Genomic DNA, 13,758 nt, shown 5'->3' with positions numbered 1-13,758 from the left:
TGCGAAGGTTACACAGGTAGTCAACAAGCACTTCCCTTCTCTGGGCTACAAATGGGAAAATGGGAAGAAGTGGGCTTTGCCCTCACATTGTTTAGAGTTTACAGTGATAGGACCTTAGAGTTAACAGTCCAGCTGTCACTTACCAGCTATGGCAGCTCAGGCACGTTACATACTTTCTGTGAGCCTCAGTGTCTTCATCTCCAAGATGGAAAAGCAAGTATACTTATTTTCTAAGTTCGCTGTCAGGATGAAGTGAAAAAATGAGAAGAATCTAGTAAACAGCATGGCCTACAGTAAGGGATCACTAATGTTCGCCATTACAGGTTTTAGACGCAAGGCGGGGATCGAGGAAAGTGCTGTGGGGCGCTGAGATCTGGGAAGGCTTTGTGAGGAGGTAGTGGATGTGAAAGTGTGTGTATGTAAGGGTTCAGACAATACAGGCAAAGGTGGGTGGGTGCATTCCAGGTAGAAAGAACCGCATAAACAAAGGATGCCCAGAGCACACGTGGCAAGATGCTAGGAGCAGTGGCTGATGTGCTGTGAAGAGACCAGCCGGGGACACAAAGGCTGGGGTTGTAGGGGTTGGTGTGGGAAACGCTTCTGAGTTGTGGAGGGGGCAGAGAGCTGGCCTGGGAGAACTGTGATCTGGGGAGTGGTGTGGGCAGTGATATGCTTCAGGGAGCTCAAATGCAGCTGGTGCCAGATGGAACGAAAGAAACCCCTGGTGGAGGATGGACTGGTAGAAAGGAAGGCTGGAGACGGGAGGCTTGTTCTGCTCAAGCACCCTAAGGACATGAAGAGGCTGAAGAGGGCAGGCAACCATTCTCAGACTTTAGGGTCACAATCACCAAGAGGTGTCAAACATGCAGGTTCCTGGGGCACCTGGGTGGGTGGCTCGATGAGTTAAGCATCTGACTCTTGGTTTCGGCTCAGGTCGTGATCTTGGGGTTCTAAGATCGAGCCCCATGTCGGGGCTCTGCAGTCAGTAGGACGCCTGCCTGAGATTCTCGGCCTCTGCCCCTCCCCATCCTTGCTCCTTTTCTCTCTAAAAATAAACCTTTAAAAAAAAAACCATGTAGATTCCTGGGCCTGCCCCAAGGTTCTGACTCAGCAAAGCAATGGGACGCAGAGATCTGTAATCTTCAGCAGCTCCTCATAAAGGAGATCACAGAGACGACATCCTTCGAGAATTTGTAGATTAGAAAGGTGGTAGAAATCAAATCCACATAATCAGGCAACTAAACGTGTAGGGGGAGGGGGTACAGAGGGACTCCTGGGCTTGGTGCTGGGTAACTAAGGACAGTAGAACAGCTGGGAAGACAGGGTTAGCCAGAGATGGAGGGGGAGAAAGAAGGTGAGTACAGCTGGGGGAGAGGCAGGCATGTGGGATATAGGAGAGTGAGCAAGTCATGGGTTGGGCAAGATGGTGGACAGGGCCTTGGTGTGACCCAAGTTGCATCCAGGCTTTGAAGGAGGAAGGAGTTTGACTAGGGGAGATGAGCTTTCCAGGTAGAGGACAGTTTACGATAAGATTTGCGATCAGATGAGTTTTCCAGGCCAGTACGGAGTTTGGAGTTTATTTAGGCCAAAAGTGAGAGCAATCTGGAAGGTCTGGGGTATTATCACACTTGCTGTCTGGGGCAGTACTGAAGAGAGTGTGCAAGGTTTGGGGTGGAGTAAGGCCATGACTTTGGGTCTCTTATCACTAGGCCCACAGCCCCCATCATATTTTTGATTGATTCATGTTGGCAAGGAATGGGAGGCTGAGGGAAGGCTGGGGACGGGGCAGAGGAGGGAGGCCCAACCCCATTTTATGATCTCAGTGGAAAAGGCTGCTATGAGCGGATTTTGCTGCCAGCAGAGCCACAGAGAAGGGCCCCATGAGTCACTGTTCAGTCCTGCAAGCTCAGCCCTGCAGAGCCTGCTGTGGTCAGCGGCCTGGGTTGGTTCCAGGCCCAGTTCCCAGTATTCCCCCACCAGGCCTCTGTGTGTCCCCATTTCTAGCTGTATCTTTGCCATCCTAGGGCCGTGCATCCGGCAGTTCTCTGCCTTTTCTGTCTTCCCTCTCTGACTGTGACTCTAGTTCACAGCTGGCTTAAGGATGGGGAGCCTCAGAAGGGCAGGTGTAATGTGACCACTCTCAGGGACCCCTAGGCATTTATTCTATGCCAGGCCCTATGTTAAGTGCTGGAAGTACAGAAGTGGACAGTACCCTCTGTTTCCATGAAGCTACAATGCACATTCTATGTGGAGTGAATAAACCAAGGCCTGACCTGACCCTGAATCTGTCTGCCCGCCTGTGCATGGCCATGCTGGGGTCGGCTATGGCCTGTGGCTTGAGGCCTCTTATTTGCCTCTGGTATTGGGGGGGGTATGTGTGCCTGCCATAGGTCCCCCCAGATCTTAGCACTCCTAGGAGGCCTGGCTGGTGGCTGGGGGTGGGCAGACAGTGGGCAGCAGGAGGAGAGGGAGGGAGCAGGAGGCAATGACTCAATGGGGCGGCCCTGGGACAGCTGGGGAGGGATCCAAGGTTGGTCCTGATGCTCACAAAAGCTAGAGGAGGGTGGGACCAGGTCCTGGCTGGGGGTTGGAGATGGAGCAGGACAATTCCAAGCCTCCTCTGACAGCCAGATCAGCTTGAGAAGAAGGCTCCTAGGTAGCTGGCCTGAGAGTCTGGACTAGGGGTGCTGATGTGGCAGCTGGGGTTGGGGGAGCCGGTTGCTGTTGTTACTGTGCCTGCTTAGGAGGCTCAGGTCTGCTCCTCTGGGAACCTCCAGGCTTCTGAGGAGGTGCCTGCTTTAGAGCCAAGGAAGCCATAATACCAACTGCCCCCTCCCCACCCAGGAACCAAGGGCCTGAGCATGTTGTGGGGCATCGTGCCTTCCTCTGGCTACATAGCCTATCTTCTGACAGTCTTCCCACAAATTTTGGAGAGTGTCAAGCCAGGCACACATGCCCTAAAGGCACCTCACACCTCAGAGCTGGGAGGGATCTCACAGGTCAACTCTCCAGGTAACTTTCACCAGTTCAGGATGCCCTGACTGACGGTGAAATGATGGGGTGGGCATGAACACAGCCCAGATGCTGACAGCGACGGAACATCTAACACATGGGGTCTTCCCTACTCCTATCGACAACCCCAGGAAAAAAAAAAAAAAAAAGGAATGACTTACTTTCTTTTCTTTCTTTCCTTTTTTTTTTTTTTTTTTAAACAGGTGAGTAAATTGAGGCTTAAAGGGAACTGAGTTGTTGGAGCTCACCCAGCAGGTAAGTGAAGGAGCAGGCCTGGGTTAGTGTCTCTGGTTCCAGGACCCTGACCTCAGTCCCAGCCTCCTTGACGGGACTTTGTGGGGAGGGGTGGTAGGTGAAAATGCCCAGGAACGCACCAGAGTGGAGGGTCTGGGCCTGGTAGATTCTGGTAGGCCTGAGTCAGCTCCTACCCCAGAGGCCTCCAGGCTCCCTCCCTCCCTCCAGCCCAGACAGCAGTCCCCAGCCAGGCATGGAATTAAACAACCTGCCTCTTAGTGCCCCTGCCTGGAAGGAAGATTGAGCGCTGCAAGGGAGGGGTGCCTTCTTCCTACCCTCCACGAAGATACCCCTATTGGTTTCTAGTAGCCCAAGCAGCTGGTTTGGGCTTAGAGAGTTTCTCTTTCTAGGGACCTCCTGAGACCCTGGGCTCACACTTTTCTTCTCCCGTCAGGAGTGAATGCTCCCAGTTTTGAGGAGAGAGGGTGAGGTAGTCCCCCCCACCCCATACTGCGTGCATTCAAGAGCAGAAATCTCACCAACCCCGTCTCCGGGACCCCGGAGTGCCCCACTGCCCCCCCCCCCCCCCCCCCCCCCCCGCCGCCCACCGGATCACTCACCTCGGGCACTTAACACCGCCTTCCCCAGCAGGGGGCAGCTTCCGGCGCTCCCAGGCAGGCCCGGGGAGTGGGCACAGCAAAACTGCTGGTAGTCTCTGCCCCTTCCGGGCGACAGAGAAGCCAAGTCAAAGTAAGGGGGCCCTGAGGGTGGGAGTGGAGCGGAGCCGCCTGGCCCCGAGGGTTGGGGTGGGACGGCGGCTGGCAAGGGGCGCTGCAAGGGCCGGCCCCTCCGCGCTTTCCTGGGGGTCCGGGCGGCTGCCGTCGGGCCTGGGGTGAGATGCAGCTCCGTCCTCCGGCCCCCAGGGGGCGGCGCGGCGCCGCGTCCTCTGCCGCCCTGCGTTCCCTCCCCGCGGCCAGGAGGCGGCGCCCGTGGACGCCGGGCGGCGCGCTGTACCCGCCGTCGACGGCGGAGCGGTAGGTTCGAGGGCTGGGGTACGCGATTCCGCGTCCCGGGGACGTGAGTGAGGCGGGCGGGCTCGGGGTGGGGTGTGGAGTCTCGTGGGGAGACAAGGCCCAGTTGGGCTGGTGTCGGCACTAGGCAGCACGGCTTCCTCGCAATGGCGGCGGCCCATCAGCGTAGACCGGCAAAGCGTGGTGGGAGTGCGCGTCCAAGCGTGGGGGCCCTCATGGCTGAGGCCCACGTGAGCGCGGTCGCGTGGGGACTGACCCCTGTTGTTCTCCCCTCTCTTCAGGTCTGAACTGCCGCTGCGTCTGTGCTCCCTCTGGGCACCAGGACCAGCCCCTCCTCTGGTCTAGTGCCTTCTGCCTGTCTCACCCACTGAGCTGTACCCCGACCATCACCACCCCATTCCCTGGATGAGCAGAAGCCTCACACTGAGGGCCCAAACCCCTCTTACTTGCTCTGAGCAGGCCCATTCTTAAGGAGGGGGTGATGGAAGGGCCACCGGCGGTTGGGGATGAGTCCCCGGACTCCCAGGGTCATGCCACTGACTGGAGGTTTGCAGTGTGCAGCTTCCGGGATGCCTGGGATGAAGGGGAACCTGTTCCCCCCATGCAGGTTAAGGACCCCAATCCTCTGAGACCAACAGTAGGGACAGCCCAGGGAGAAGGGCTACAGGGCAGCCCCCTGCCTGGGGAGCCTCAGTCACCCCCAGGACAGATGGCTGTAGATGGGTCGGGGGATGGCCAGGGTTGCCCATTAGGGGGTTCCTCACTCCAGTTAGAGGGACCAAAGCCCCCTGGAGTGGAGAGCCTCCTGTGCCCAATGTCCTCCCACCTCAGCCTCGCACAGGGTGAGAGTGATAGCAAAGGGGGAGGCTTGGCAAGGGACCAAGTTCCAAGCAGATTAATGCCAGCCTGCCTGGGTCCTGAGGGCTTGGACAGTGATCCTGTGGACCCTGGAGGCCCATTATCTCAGATGTCATCAGAGCTACTGGAGGCAGGTAAGGGAGGCAGGGCCAACGAGGTCTTGGAAGGGAGTGGGGGTTCCTGAAGGTGTGGAGGGCTCTCACCCTACTCCAGCTGGAGCCCAGGTCTGAGGGGGTCTCTGGGTGGGTGGCCCAATGCAGACCCAAGCCATTTTCCTTCCGAAGACCCCAGTGGATCTAGCCTCCCTAAGCCTGCTGATTATCTCCTGGCTCAAGACCTGGCCTGGGAGCTGCTGGCCAGTGGCATGGCTACTCTGCCAGGTAGTTGGGAAAGACTGGAGGTGGGGGCAGGGGGGGTGACTTGATTGGGCAGGTGTTCACTGTCTTCTCCCCACAGGGACTCGGGATGTAGAAGGCCGGGCAGTGCTGCTTCTCTGTGCCCATAGCCCTGCCTGGCTTCACCCCAAGTGCAGTAACCATGAACTCATCCGTCTCCTGCTCTATCTGCGCAGCATCCCCAGGTTGGGGGAGGAAGTTTGAGGGGGTGGAGCTGAGCTGGGAGATGGCAAGTTTGGGGAATTAGATACTGAACTGAAACCTCTCTTTTAGGCCCGAAGTACAGGCCATGGGTCTGACCGTGCTGGTGGATGCCCAAGTTTGTTCCCCAAGCTCTTCTCTCTTCTGGGGGCTCAGCCAACTGCAGGTGAGTACAGGATTGTAGCTTCCGCTGCCTTCAGTCATTCCTTTTGTGTAGGGTTGGGAACATGGTTGAACTCAAATGCCTTGCAGGAGGCAGCTCCAGGGTCAGTGTACCAGGTGCTGCTACTGGGAAAGATGCCAGAGGACGTGCCTTCCAGGCTGCAGGTACTGAGCCATTTTGGCCAGGGGTGGAGATGGGCTCTTTCTCCACTAGGCCTCTGTCGCCACTTTCTTTTCTGGCAGCTGCAGCAGCTGCCTTCTCATCAGAGCCTCCTGAATCACGTCTCCACCTCCGGGTTGCCAGCTTCAATGGGAGGAGGCCTGCCTTACTGCCACCAGGCCTGGCTGGACTTCCGGATGGTCAGTGCAGTGCGTGGGGCGTAGGGTGGGTGGCAGGCAGCCTGGCCAGCAGAGGGGCCTCTTTGGGGTTGGCTTCAGCGGTGCAAAGCTGGCCCAGGATCCAGAATGCGGGGGACCAGCACTGCACTACTCTGGTTATACCTGCCCCTGCTCACAGCGTCTGGAAGCCCTACTGCGGAGCTGCCAGGTGGTTTGTGCCCTGCTCCAGGGGGCCATCGAGAGCATGAAGGCTGTGCCCCGGCCAATGGAGCCTGGGGTGAGTGTTCCGACACCTTTCCAAACTGGATGGTAGGCGGCGGTAGGCCAAGGCTTTTCCGCCCGCTGAAAGTCCCGACACCTTTCCAAATGCTCCTTGTCTCCCTCATTTTCTCCCATGCCCACCTCCACTACCTATTGCCTTAAATCACAGGAAGTTGGTCGGCTGTTACGGCAGGCACGGGTCCTGATGCAGCACGTGCTAGACTCACCACGGCTAACGTGGCTACAAGGCCAGGGGAGTTTGGAGCTGGCATGGCTGAAGCAAGAAGTCCCAGAGGTGGCCCTGAGCCCAGACTACAGGTAGATGCAAACTCAGGTTCCAGATCTTGCCCCCAGCTCACCACATCCTATGCTGGCTCAGAACCAGCCAGGATTGTGGTCCCAGGACAGGGTGGAGTGGAACAGGGTAACTAAGAGCCCTAAGACCATGTACCCTGTACCAGGCCAGCAGTGGATGAGGCTGATGAACTCTATGGCCGTGTAGATGGACTGCTGCACCAACTGACCCTCCAGAGTAACCGGCGGGTACAGGCACTAGAGTTGGTCCAGACTCTGGAGGCCCAGCAGGGTGGACTGCACCAGGTGGGAACTCTGCCCAGATGGGCCCGCCCTCTCATCTCAAGCATGACCTCCACCCCACAGCAGCATTCCTTTCCCTGCTTGTCCCCCTCCAGATTGAAGTGTGGCTGCAGCAGGTGGGCTGGCCAGCACTTGAGGAGCTAAGGGAGCCCTCCCTGGACATGCTGCTCCAGGCCCAAGGTCCTTTTCAGGACTTGGACCAGGTTGCCCAGGTGAGTTTGGTCACCTGTTTATTCCATAAGTATTGGGTCACTTTGCTGGGGACAGGGAGTGCAGGGTGAGTGAAGGCACATCTATTCTTTTCTCTCTTGGAATTTATAGTTAAGTAGAGAATATGATCTGTAATCACAGGTTCAAAGTCATGTATGTGTTTGTAAACAGGCAGAAGCTCTGGAGAGAAGTAATGCAGGTGGTTCTACCTGAGTATATTAATAAAGACCTCACCCACAAGGGGCGTTGGGCTAGCTTGAGATAAGGACTTTTTAAAAATTTTATTTATTTATTTGACAGAGAGAGAGAGCACAAGTAGGCAGAGAGGCAGGCAGAGAGAGAGAGGGGGAAGCAGGCTCCCTGCCAAGCAGCCCAACGCAGGGCTCGATCTCAGGACCCCGAGACCATGACCCGAGCCAAAGGCAGAGGCTCAACCCTCTGAGCCACCCAGGCGCCCCTTGAGATAAGGACTTTTGAACTGAAAGCTGAAAAATAGATCTGGGTTAATCAGGAGGGAGAGGGGTTGGGGTTAAGAGACATTCCAGGCTGAGGGAGCAAACAGCATGTGCAAAGATTCTGTGGCAGGAGGGAGCATGGGTTGCTGGAGAAACCATAAGCAGGACAGTGAGGTTGAAATGCAGTGCAGAAAAGGGAGAGAGAATGGAGTGAGATGAGGTAAACTGAGGCTGGAAAAGTAGTGGCCAAGTTTCTGGGCCCTGTCGCAGTGTAAAATCTAAGTGGGAAGGTCACATAACGAGATCCACATTCTCAGATTATCATCTTAGTTTCTGAGTAGACAGTGATGTGAATGATGTCTGTGTAGAGTCCACACATGCAGTTGCAGTGGCCCACTGGGAGTGATGCTTTCCCTGGCCAGATGGTGGCAGAGGAGATTGATTTGGGAAATTGCTGGGATTTGATGGTGGATACATAGTAAGAAGGAGAGGGGAGTTGCAGGGGTGAATGAGTGCCATTCCCTGAGAGAGGGGCTGGGAGACAAGGACATTGGGTGTGCTTTGGAGATGGCCATGAGGGAATGAAGCCCATGGGGATTGGCCTGGAACTCAGAGAACAGGGTGTAGAGGGTCACTTGGTGGATGTGGATGTGTGGATGACATTTGAAGTTGGTCACACAAGATTGCCTGAGGCGAGAGAGTGTGGACTGTGTTCAGGAGCATCAGTGTTTAATGGCCCAGGTGAGGGATGGGGAGCAGGAGGAGGAACCACCAGAGAAGGATGAGGAGAGTCAGGTGAGTGGAGAGTTGTTGGGGAGCTAGCAGAGAGAGGACTAGAGGCTGCTGAGCGGTGGTCAGATGAGGCCTGAGGAGGGCTGGGGATGGAGGTGGCAATGAGGTTGCATTAGGTTGACAGGGTGAAGAAGCAGTGATACCAAGGATAACAACCTCTCCAGGAAGTTTGGCTGTGGAGAGGGGCACAGAGACAGAGGGGAGTTTGGGGGTGGTGGGCAAGGGAAGGTCTTCAGTCATAGAAGAGACTTGACAATGATATATACAGATGTCTGTGGAAAGGACTGTTTTGGGCTAGACCACCAGGCCCAGATCACTGAGCCCAGTCTCTGTCTCCAGGAGCAGGTCAGGCAAGGGGAGAAGTTTCTACAGCCACTGGCTGGCTGGGAGGCTGCTGAGCTGGGCCCCATTGGGGCCCGCTTTCTGGCCCTGCAAGCCCAACTGACTGACTTCTCCAAGGCTTTGGCCCAGCGGCGGCAGCAGCTGGCAGATGCTGAGAAGCTCTCCCATTTTTTCAAGCAGGTAGGTAAGGTGTCCTGACCTTGGCTCCAGGTGGTCAGTGAGAATGGAGGGGCGGCTGCCTAACCCCAGCACAGCCTGGGCTCTTTCAGGACATTCTGTTTCTCTCCTTGTCTTCAGGTTGACCCCAAAATCCAACCACTGGGGGGATATGGCCCGAGTCATGATCCTGTGGGAATGGAGAGTGGGTTGAAGGGAAGGCTTGGTGGTCTTGGTGGGTTCCACCTTCACTGCCTCTCCGGGCTTGGTGTTACAGGCCTTGACCTGGGCTGAGGCCGGGCAGCAGGTATTGGCAGAGCTGGAGCAGGAGCACCCCGGGGTCGTGCTGCAACGGCTGCAGTTGCATTGGACCAAGCATCCTGACTTGCCTCCTGCCCACTTCCGAAAAATGTGGGCTCTGGCCACAGGGTTGGGCTCTGAGAGCATTCGCCAGGAGTGCCGCTGGGCCTGGGCACGATGCCAGGACACTTGGCTAGCGCTGGACCAGAAGCTAGAGGCCGCACTGAAGCCACCACTGACCACGACCACAACCACGACGGGCAGCACAGCCAGCCTGTGTGTCAGACGCATCCCACCTGTATCTGCTATCCCTCCCCTGAGGAAGGCACATAGCCTTGATCAGAATTTGGGGCAGAGTCTCAGAGAGCCTGCCCACCACTGCCACCATGTGGCCACTGCGGCTACCTGCCATAGACCAGAGGCTGGAGGGGGTGACCGGCCAGGGTCATCCCCTCCCATGCCTCTGCCAAGCAGCTCTGACCCCAGGAGCCCCAGCAGGTGCAGCCAGTGGGCAGGGCAGGGAGGGCAGTGGGAGGAGAGAGGTCTTGAATCCTGATTCCACCTCTCTGGTAGGCTCCAGCTGGTGCTGGCGGAGATGGTGGCTACGGAGCGGGAGTATGTCCGTGCTCTTGACTACACCATGGAGAACTACTTCCCGGAGCTGGAGCGTCCCGATGTGCCCCAGGGCCTCCGTGGCCAGCGCGCCCACCTCTTTGGCAACCTGGAGAAGCTGCGGGACTTCCACTGTCATTTCTTCCTGCGTGAACTGGAGGCCTGTACCCAGCACCCATCTCGAGTAGCCTATGCCTTCCTGCGCCACGTAAGCCTCCCACAGGCCACATGGCCCCTAGCTGATTCTGTCACACTCAACAAAGGGCACCTGGGTACATGCTTGGTTCCAGGCTCTGTGATGGGTACAGCTGTGAGCAAGACCAGCAGGGTCCCTGTCCCTCTGGATGCTCATATTTTAGTAGAAGAGACATAAAAGTAAAGAGAATTCCAGATTATAGGTGGAGCTAGGAGGAAAATAATCAGGATAGATCGATGATAGTGAATTAGTGGTGGGGCAGTTAGAGGCCTCTTTAAGGAACTGATGTTTAAGCTGGGGCCAGGGGGCAGGGCTAGAGTTGGAGTGTTCCATCCAGAGGAAAGATTAAGGTTAAAGGAAGAGACCAGTCAAAGCAGCCAAGTGTAGTGAGCAAGAGAAGGGGTAGTCTGAGGTGAGGGGTCCCGGAGTGGTGTTCCCAGAGCAGTGGGAGGAGCAAAGGCCCTGTGGGCAAGCGCCACTCTGCACAGTGCCTGTTCTTGCCACATTACCCCTCATTCAAGGCCAGGCGGATTGGATCGGGGGAGGCTTCCCTGGGAGCTGTTTGTTGGCATTTTGAGGGCATCTGGCCCATGGGGGCCAGACTTTGGGAGCTGGCCCCCTTGCACTCAGCAGGCTGAACTGTGTGTCCTCACAGAGGGTGCAGTTTGGGATGTACGCGCTCTACAGCAAGAATAAACCTCGCTCCGATGCCCTGATGACCAGTTTTGGTCACACCTTCTTCAAGGTAGATGTGCCTGAGACTGTACGGGAGGAGGGGCTGGAGGAAGCACCCCAAAGCCACCTAATGGTCTTCCATGCACCCGGCAGGACAAGCAGCAAATGCTGGGGGACCACCTGGACCTGGCCTCCTACCTGCTGAAGCCCATCCAGCGCATGAGCAAGTATGCGCTGCTGCTTCAGGAGCTGGCACGGGCCTGCGGGGGCGCCGTGCAGGAGCTGAGTGCCCTTCGGGCCGCCCAGAGCCTCGTGCGCTTCCAGCTGCGACACGGCAATGACCTGCTGGCCATGGATGCCATTCAGGGCTGTGATGTGAGTCATGCCAGGCTGTGGTGGGCAGATGCAGTGGGTATGGAGGGGAGGGGGCGGCAGAGGCTGGGCACTCACTGGGCACCATCTTGGCAGGTTAACCTCAAGGAACAGGGGCAGCTGGTACGACAGGATGAGTTCATGGTGCGCACTGGGCGCCGTAAGTCCTTGCGCCGCGTTTTTCTCTTTGAGGAGCTGCTGCTCTTCAGCAAGCCTCGCCGAGGACCCACAGGCACGGACACATTTGCCTACAAGCGTTCCTTCAAGGTAGGCCCACCCGACCGCTCCCGTGCTCCCCGGCCCCTCCTCCCCCAGTGCCTCACCAAGCCTCTCTCCTGACCGCGCAGATGGCAGACCTGGGCCTCACAGAGTGCTGTGGGGAGAGCAACCTACGGTTTGAGATCTGGTTCCGCCGTCGCAAGGCCAGGGACACCTTTGTGCTGCAGGCTGCCAGCTTGGCCACCAAGCAGGCTTGGACAGCTGACATTTCTCGTCTTCTCTGGAGGCAGGCCATCCACAACAAGGGTGTGTCCCTGCCCCCTACTTCAATATAAGGTCCCCTCTCTGGACAGCTTACAGTGTCCCACAGGGGCCCAGGCAGGGCCTAGGGGCCTGGAAATGCTTGGGAGTAGGGAGGTCCAGCAGCAGCAGCCAGTGTAGGGGAAAGAACTTCAAAGTCAGGCAGTCCTGCTATCACTGTACCTGATTAGAGGACACAGTATTAATCTCTCTGAGTATCAGAAGCCTTATATTTAAAAGGGAAATTATGACACCTGCCCCCAGGATTGTTGGGAGGAGAGCATGGCACCAAGAAAGGCTCTGTGCACAGGATAGCTAATCTGCAGGGTATGGATGTACGGGAAGGACTTACTCAAGGGAGTGGGTAGACAGAGGCCAAGGGCAAGGCTGATGTCCAGAGAGCCCTCACCTATGCCCCCTCTCCACCCAGAGGTGCGCATGGCTGAGATGGTGTCCATGGGTGTGGGGAGCAAGGCCTTCCGGGACATCGCCCCCAGCAAGGAAGCTATCAGCGACCGCACTGTCAACTATGTCCTGAAGTGCCGAGGTAGTGGGAAGCCTGGCGGGGGTGTGGGAGGAAGGCTGCGTGGGAGGCAACATGGACCTTTGTCAGCCCTTGCCTGTGCTCCCTTCAGGACCCTGGCCCAGGTAGGCTCTGGTCTGTCCCAACCTGACCTTCTCTCTTATGCAGAAGTTCGCTCTCGGGCCTCTATTGCTGTGGCCCCGTTTGACTGTGACAGCCCCTACCTGGGGACCTTGAGTTCCCTTTCTGGAGACCCTGCCTCTTGCTCTGTACTGGGGTCCCTCAACCTGCACCTGTACAGAGACCCGGCTCTTCTGGGACTCCGGTGGCCCCTGTATTCTGCCAGCTTCCCGGAGGAAGCAGCTCTGGAGGCCGAAGTGGAGCTGGGCAGTCTGCTGTCTTTGAGTAGGTCTGGGCTTAGCCAGAAGCGGGATGGTATCGTTCAGGGTCTGGCTCTCCCTTGCTGACAGCTAACCTTCCTCCTCCCTAGCTCCTGAGGACTCAGAGGTCTCATCCCAGTGCCCATCAGCCAGTGGATCCAGTGGGTCTGACAGCAGCTGTGTGTCAGGGCAGGCTCTGGGCAGGGGTCTTGAGGACTTGTCCTGTGTGAGTACCATTTTGTCCTGTATCTACCAGCCCCAGCCCAGACCTATGGCTGCCTTTCCTTTAGGTGGGATGGGGGGGTGGGTGGGCGGGTGGGTCAGGGCCATACCCCAGGCATCCCTGCTGGACCCTGAGTTGAGGAAACAGGCAGTCATGCCCAGCTTGTCAACTACAGGTCTGAGCCCGGGCTGGAAGGCAGGCAGTGGATCCAGCAGCTTTTGCCCAAGAAACATCACCTCTCTCAGGATCTGCTGTGACCAGAGTGTGGTCGCCACCTGGGCCACCTCCAGCCCACATGCACTGTCCTGTGGACTACTCTTTCTGATGTCTGTGCCCACTGGCAGACTGGCAGGGACCTCTCCTAGGGAGCCTGGCCACAAAGCCCGAGTGACTACCCTGATCCTGAGCTTCTGGCCCCACGTCCCCTTCTTCTGTTCCTTCTGCAGTTCCCATCCCAGTTACAAGTTAGGATTAGGCTAGAGTAGAGTGTGGGTGTTTCCCTGCTCTAGGCTGGTGAGGCACCAAGTGGCTCTGGGCAGCGACTGGACTGCCCCGACCCTCAGGAGGAACATAGGTGGGTTCCCAGCAGTTGCTTCCTAACTCCTGGTCTCAAAGCCAACCTTCTCAAACTTAGGGGCAAGGCCACAGCTGCTATGCCCTTAACCATTGACTGCCCTGGCTGCCCATGCCCAGCTCTTCTTTCCTGGGTCAGTTTGGTTATAATGACTCCACATCTTTTGAATAGCTTTCAGTTAGAGTGTTATCTAAAATTATTTTACTGGTTGTTAGGTCTTTGATGTCTCAGAGAGTCCAGGCCGTTGACTTGTAAATTACTCTTTATTTATAATAAAAATAGACTGATACACCCTCAGATGGGGACACACATTCTTAAAATGAGCCTTGGCAGGTGGGG

At 56.9% G+C, this 13,758-nt stretch overlaps 1 protein-coding gene across 1 annotated transcript; it reads left to right on the top strand.

The window, feature by feature from the left end:
• The first annotated feature begins 3,666 nt into the window (after window positions 1-3,666).
• On the top strand, window positions 3,667-13,756 carry PLEKHG4 (pleckstrin homology and RhoGEF domain containing G4). Its single transcript, XM_045986945.1, has 23 exons — window positions 3,667-3,731; window positions 3,898-4,280; window positions 4,559-5,269; window positions 5,420-5,515; window positions 5,592-5,715; window positions 5,804-5,897; window positions 5,984-6,058; window positions 6,137-6,253; window positions 6,411-6,509; window positions 6,663-6,811; window positions 6,955-7,093; window positions 7,186-7,302; window positions 8,887-9,069; window positions 9,323-9,843; window positions 9,919-10,165; window positions 10,809-10,898; window positions 10,982-11,203; window positions 11,297-11,467; window positions 11,548-11,725; window positions 12,150-12,266; window positions 12,411-12,647; window positions 12,733-12,848; window positions 13,021-13,756. The coding sequence occupies exons 3-23, from the start codon at window positions 4,759-4,761 to the stop codon at window positions 13,024-13,026; spliced, it is 3,609 nt and encodes a 1,202-aa protein (XP_045842901.1). The 5' UTR covers window positions 3,667-3,731; window positions 3,898-4,280; window positions 4,559-4,758; the 3' UTR covers window positions 13,027-13,756.
• The last annotated feature ends 2 nt before the right edge of the window (window positions 13,757-13,758 follow it).

The sequence above is a fragment of the Meles meles genome, chromosome 19, assembly GCF_922984935.1.
Source record: "Meles meles chromosome 19, mMelMel3.1 paternal haplotype, whole genome shotgun sequence".
NCBI classification, from domain to species: Eukaryota; Metazoa; Chordata; class Mammalia; order Carnivora; family Mustelidae; genus Meles; species Meles meles.
Note: the sequence above shows the minus strand (reverse complement) of the source record. Positions and strands in the feature narration are given on the sequence as shown.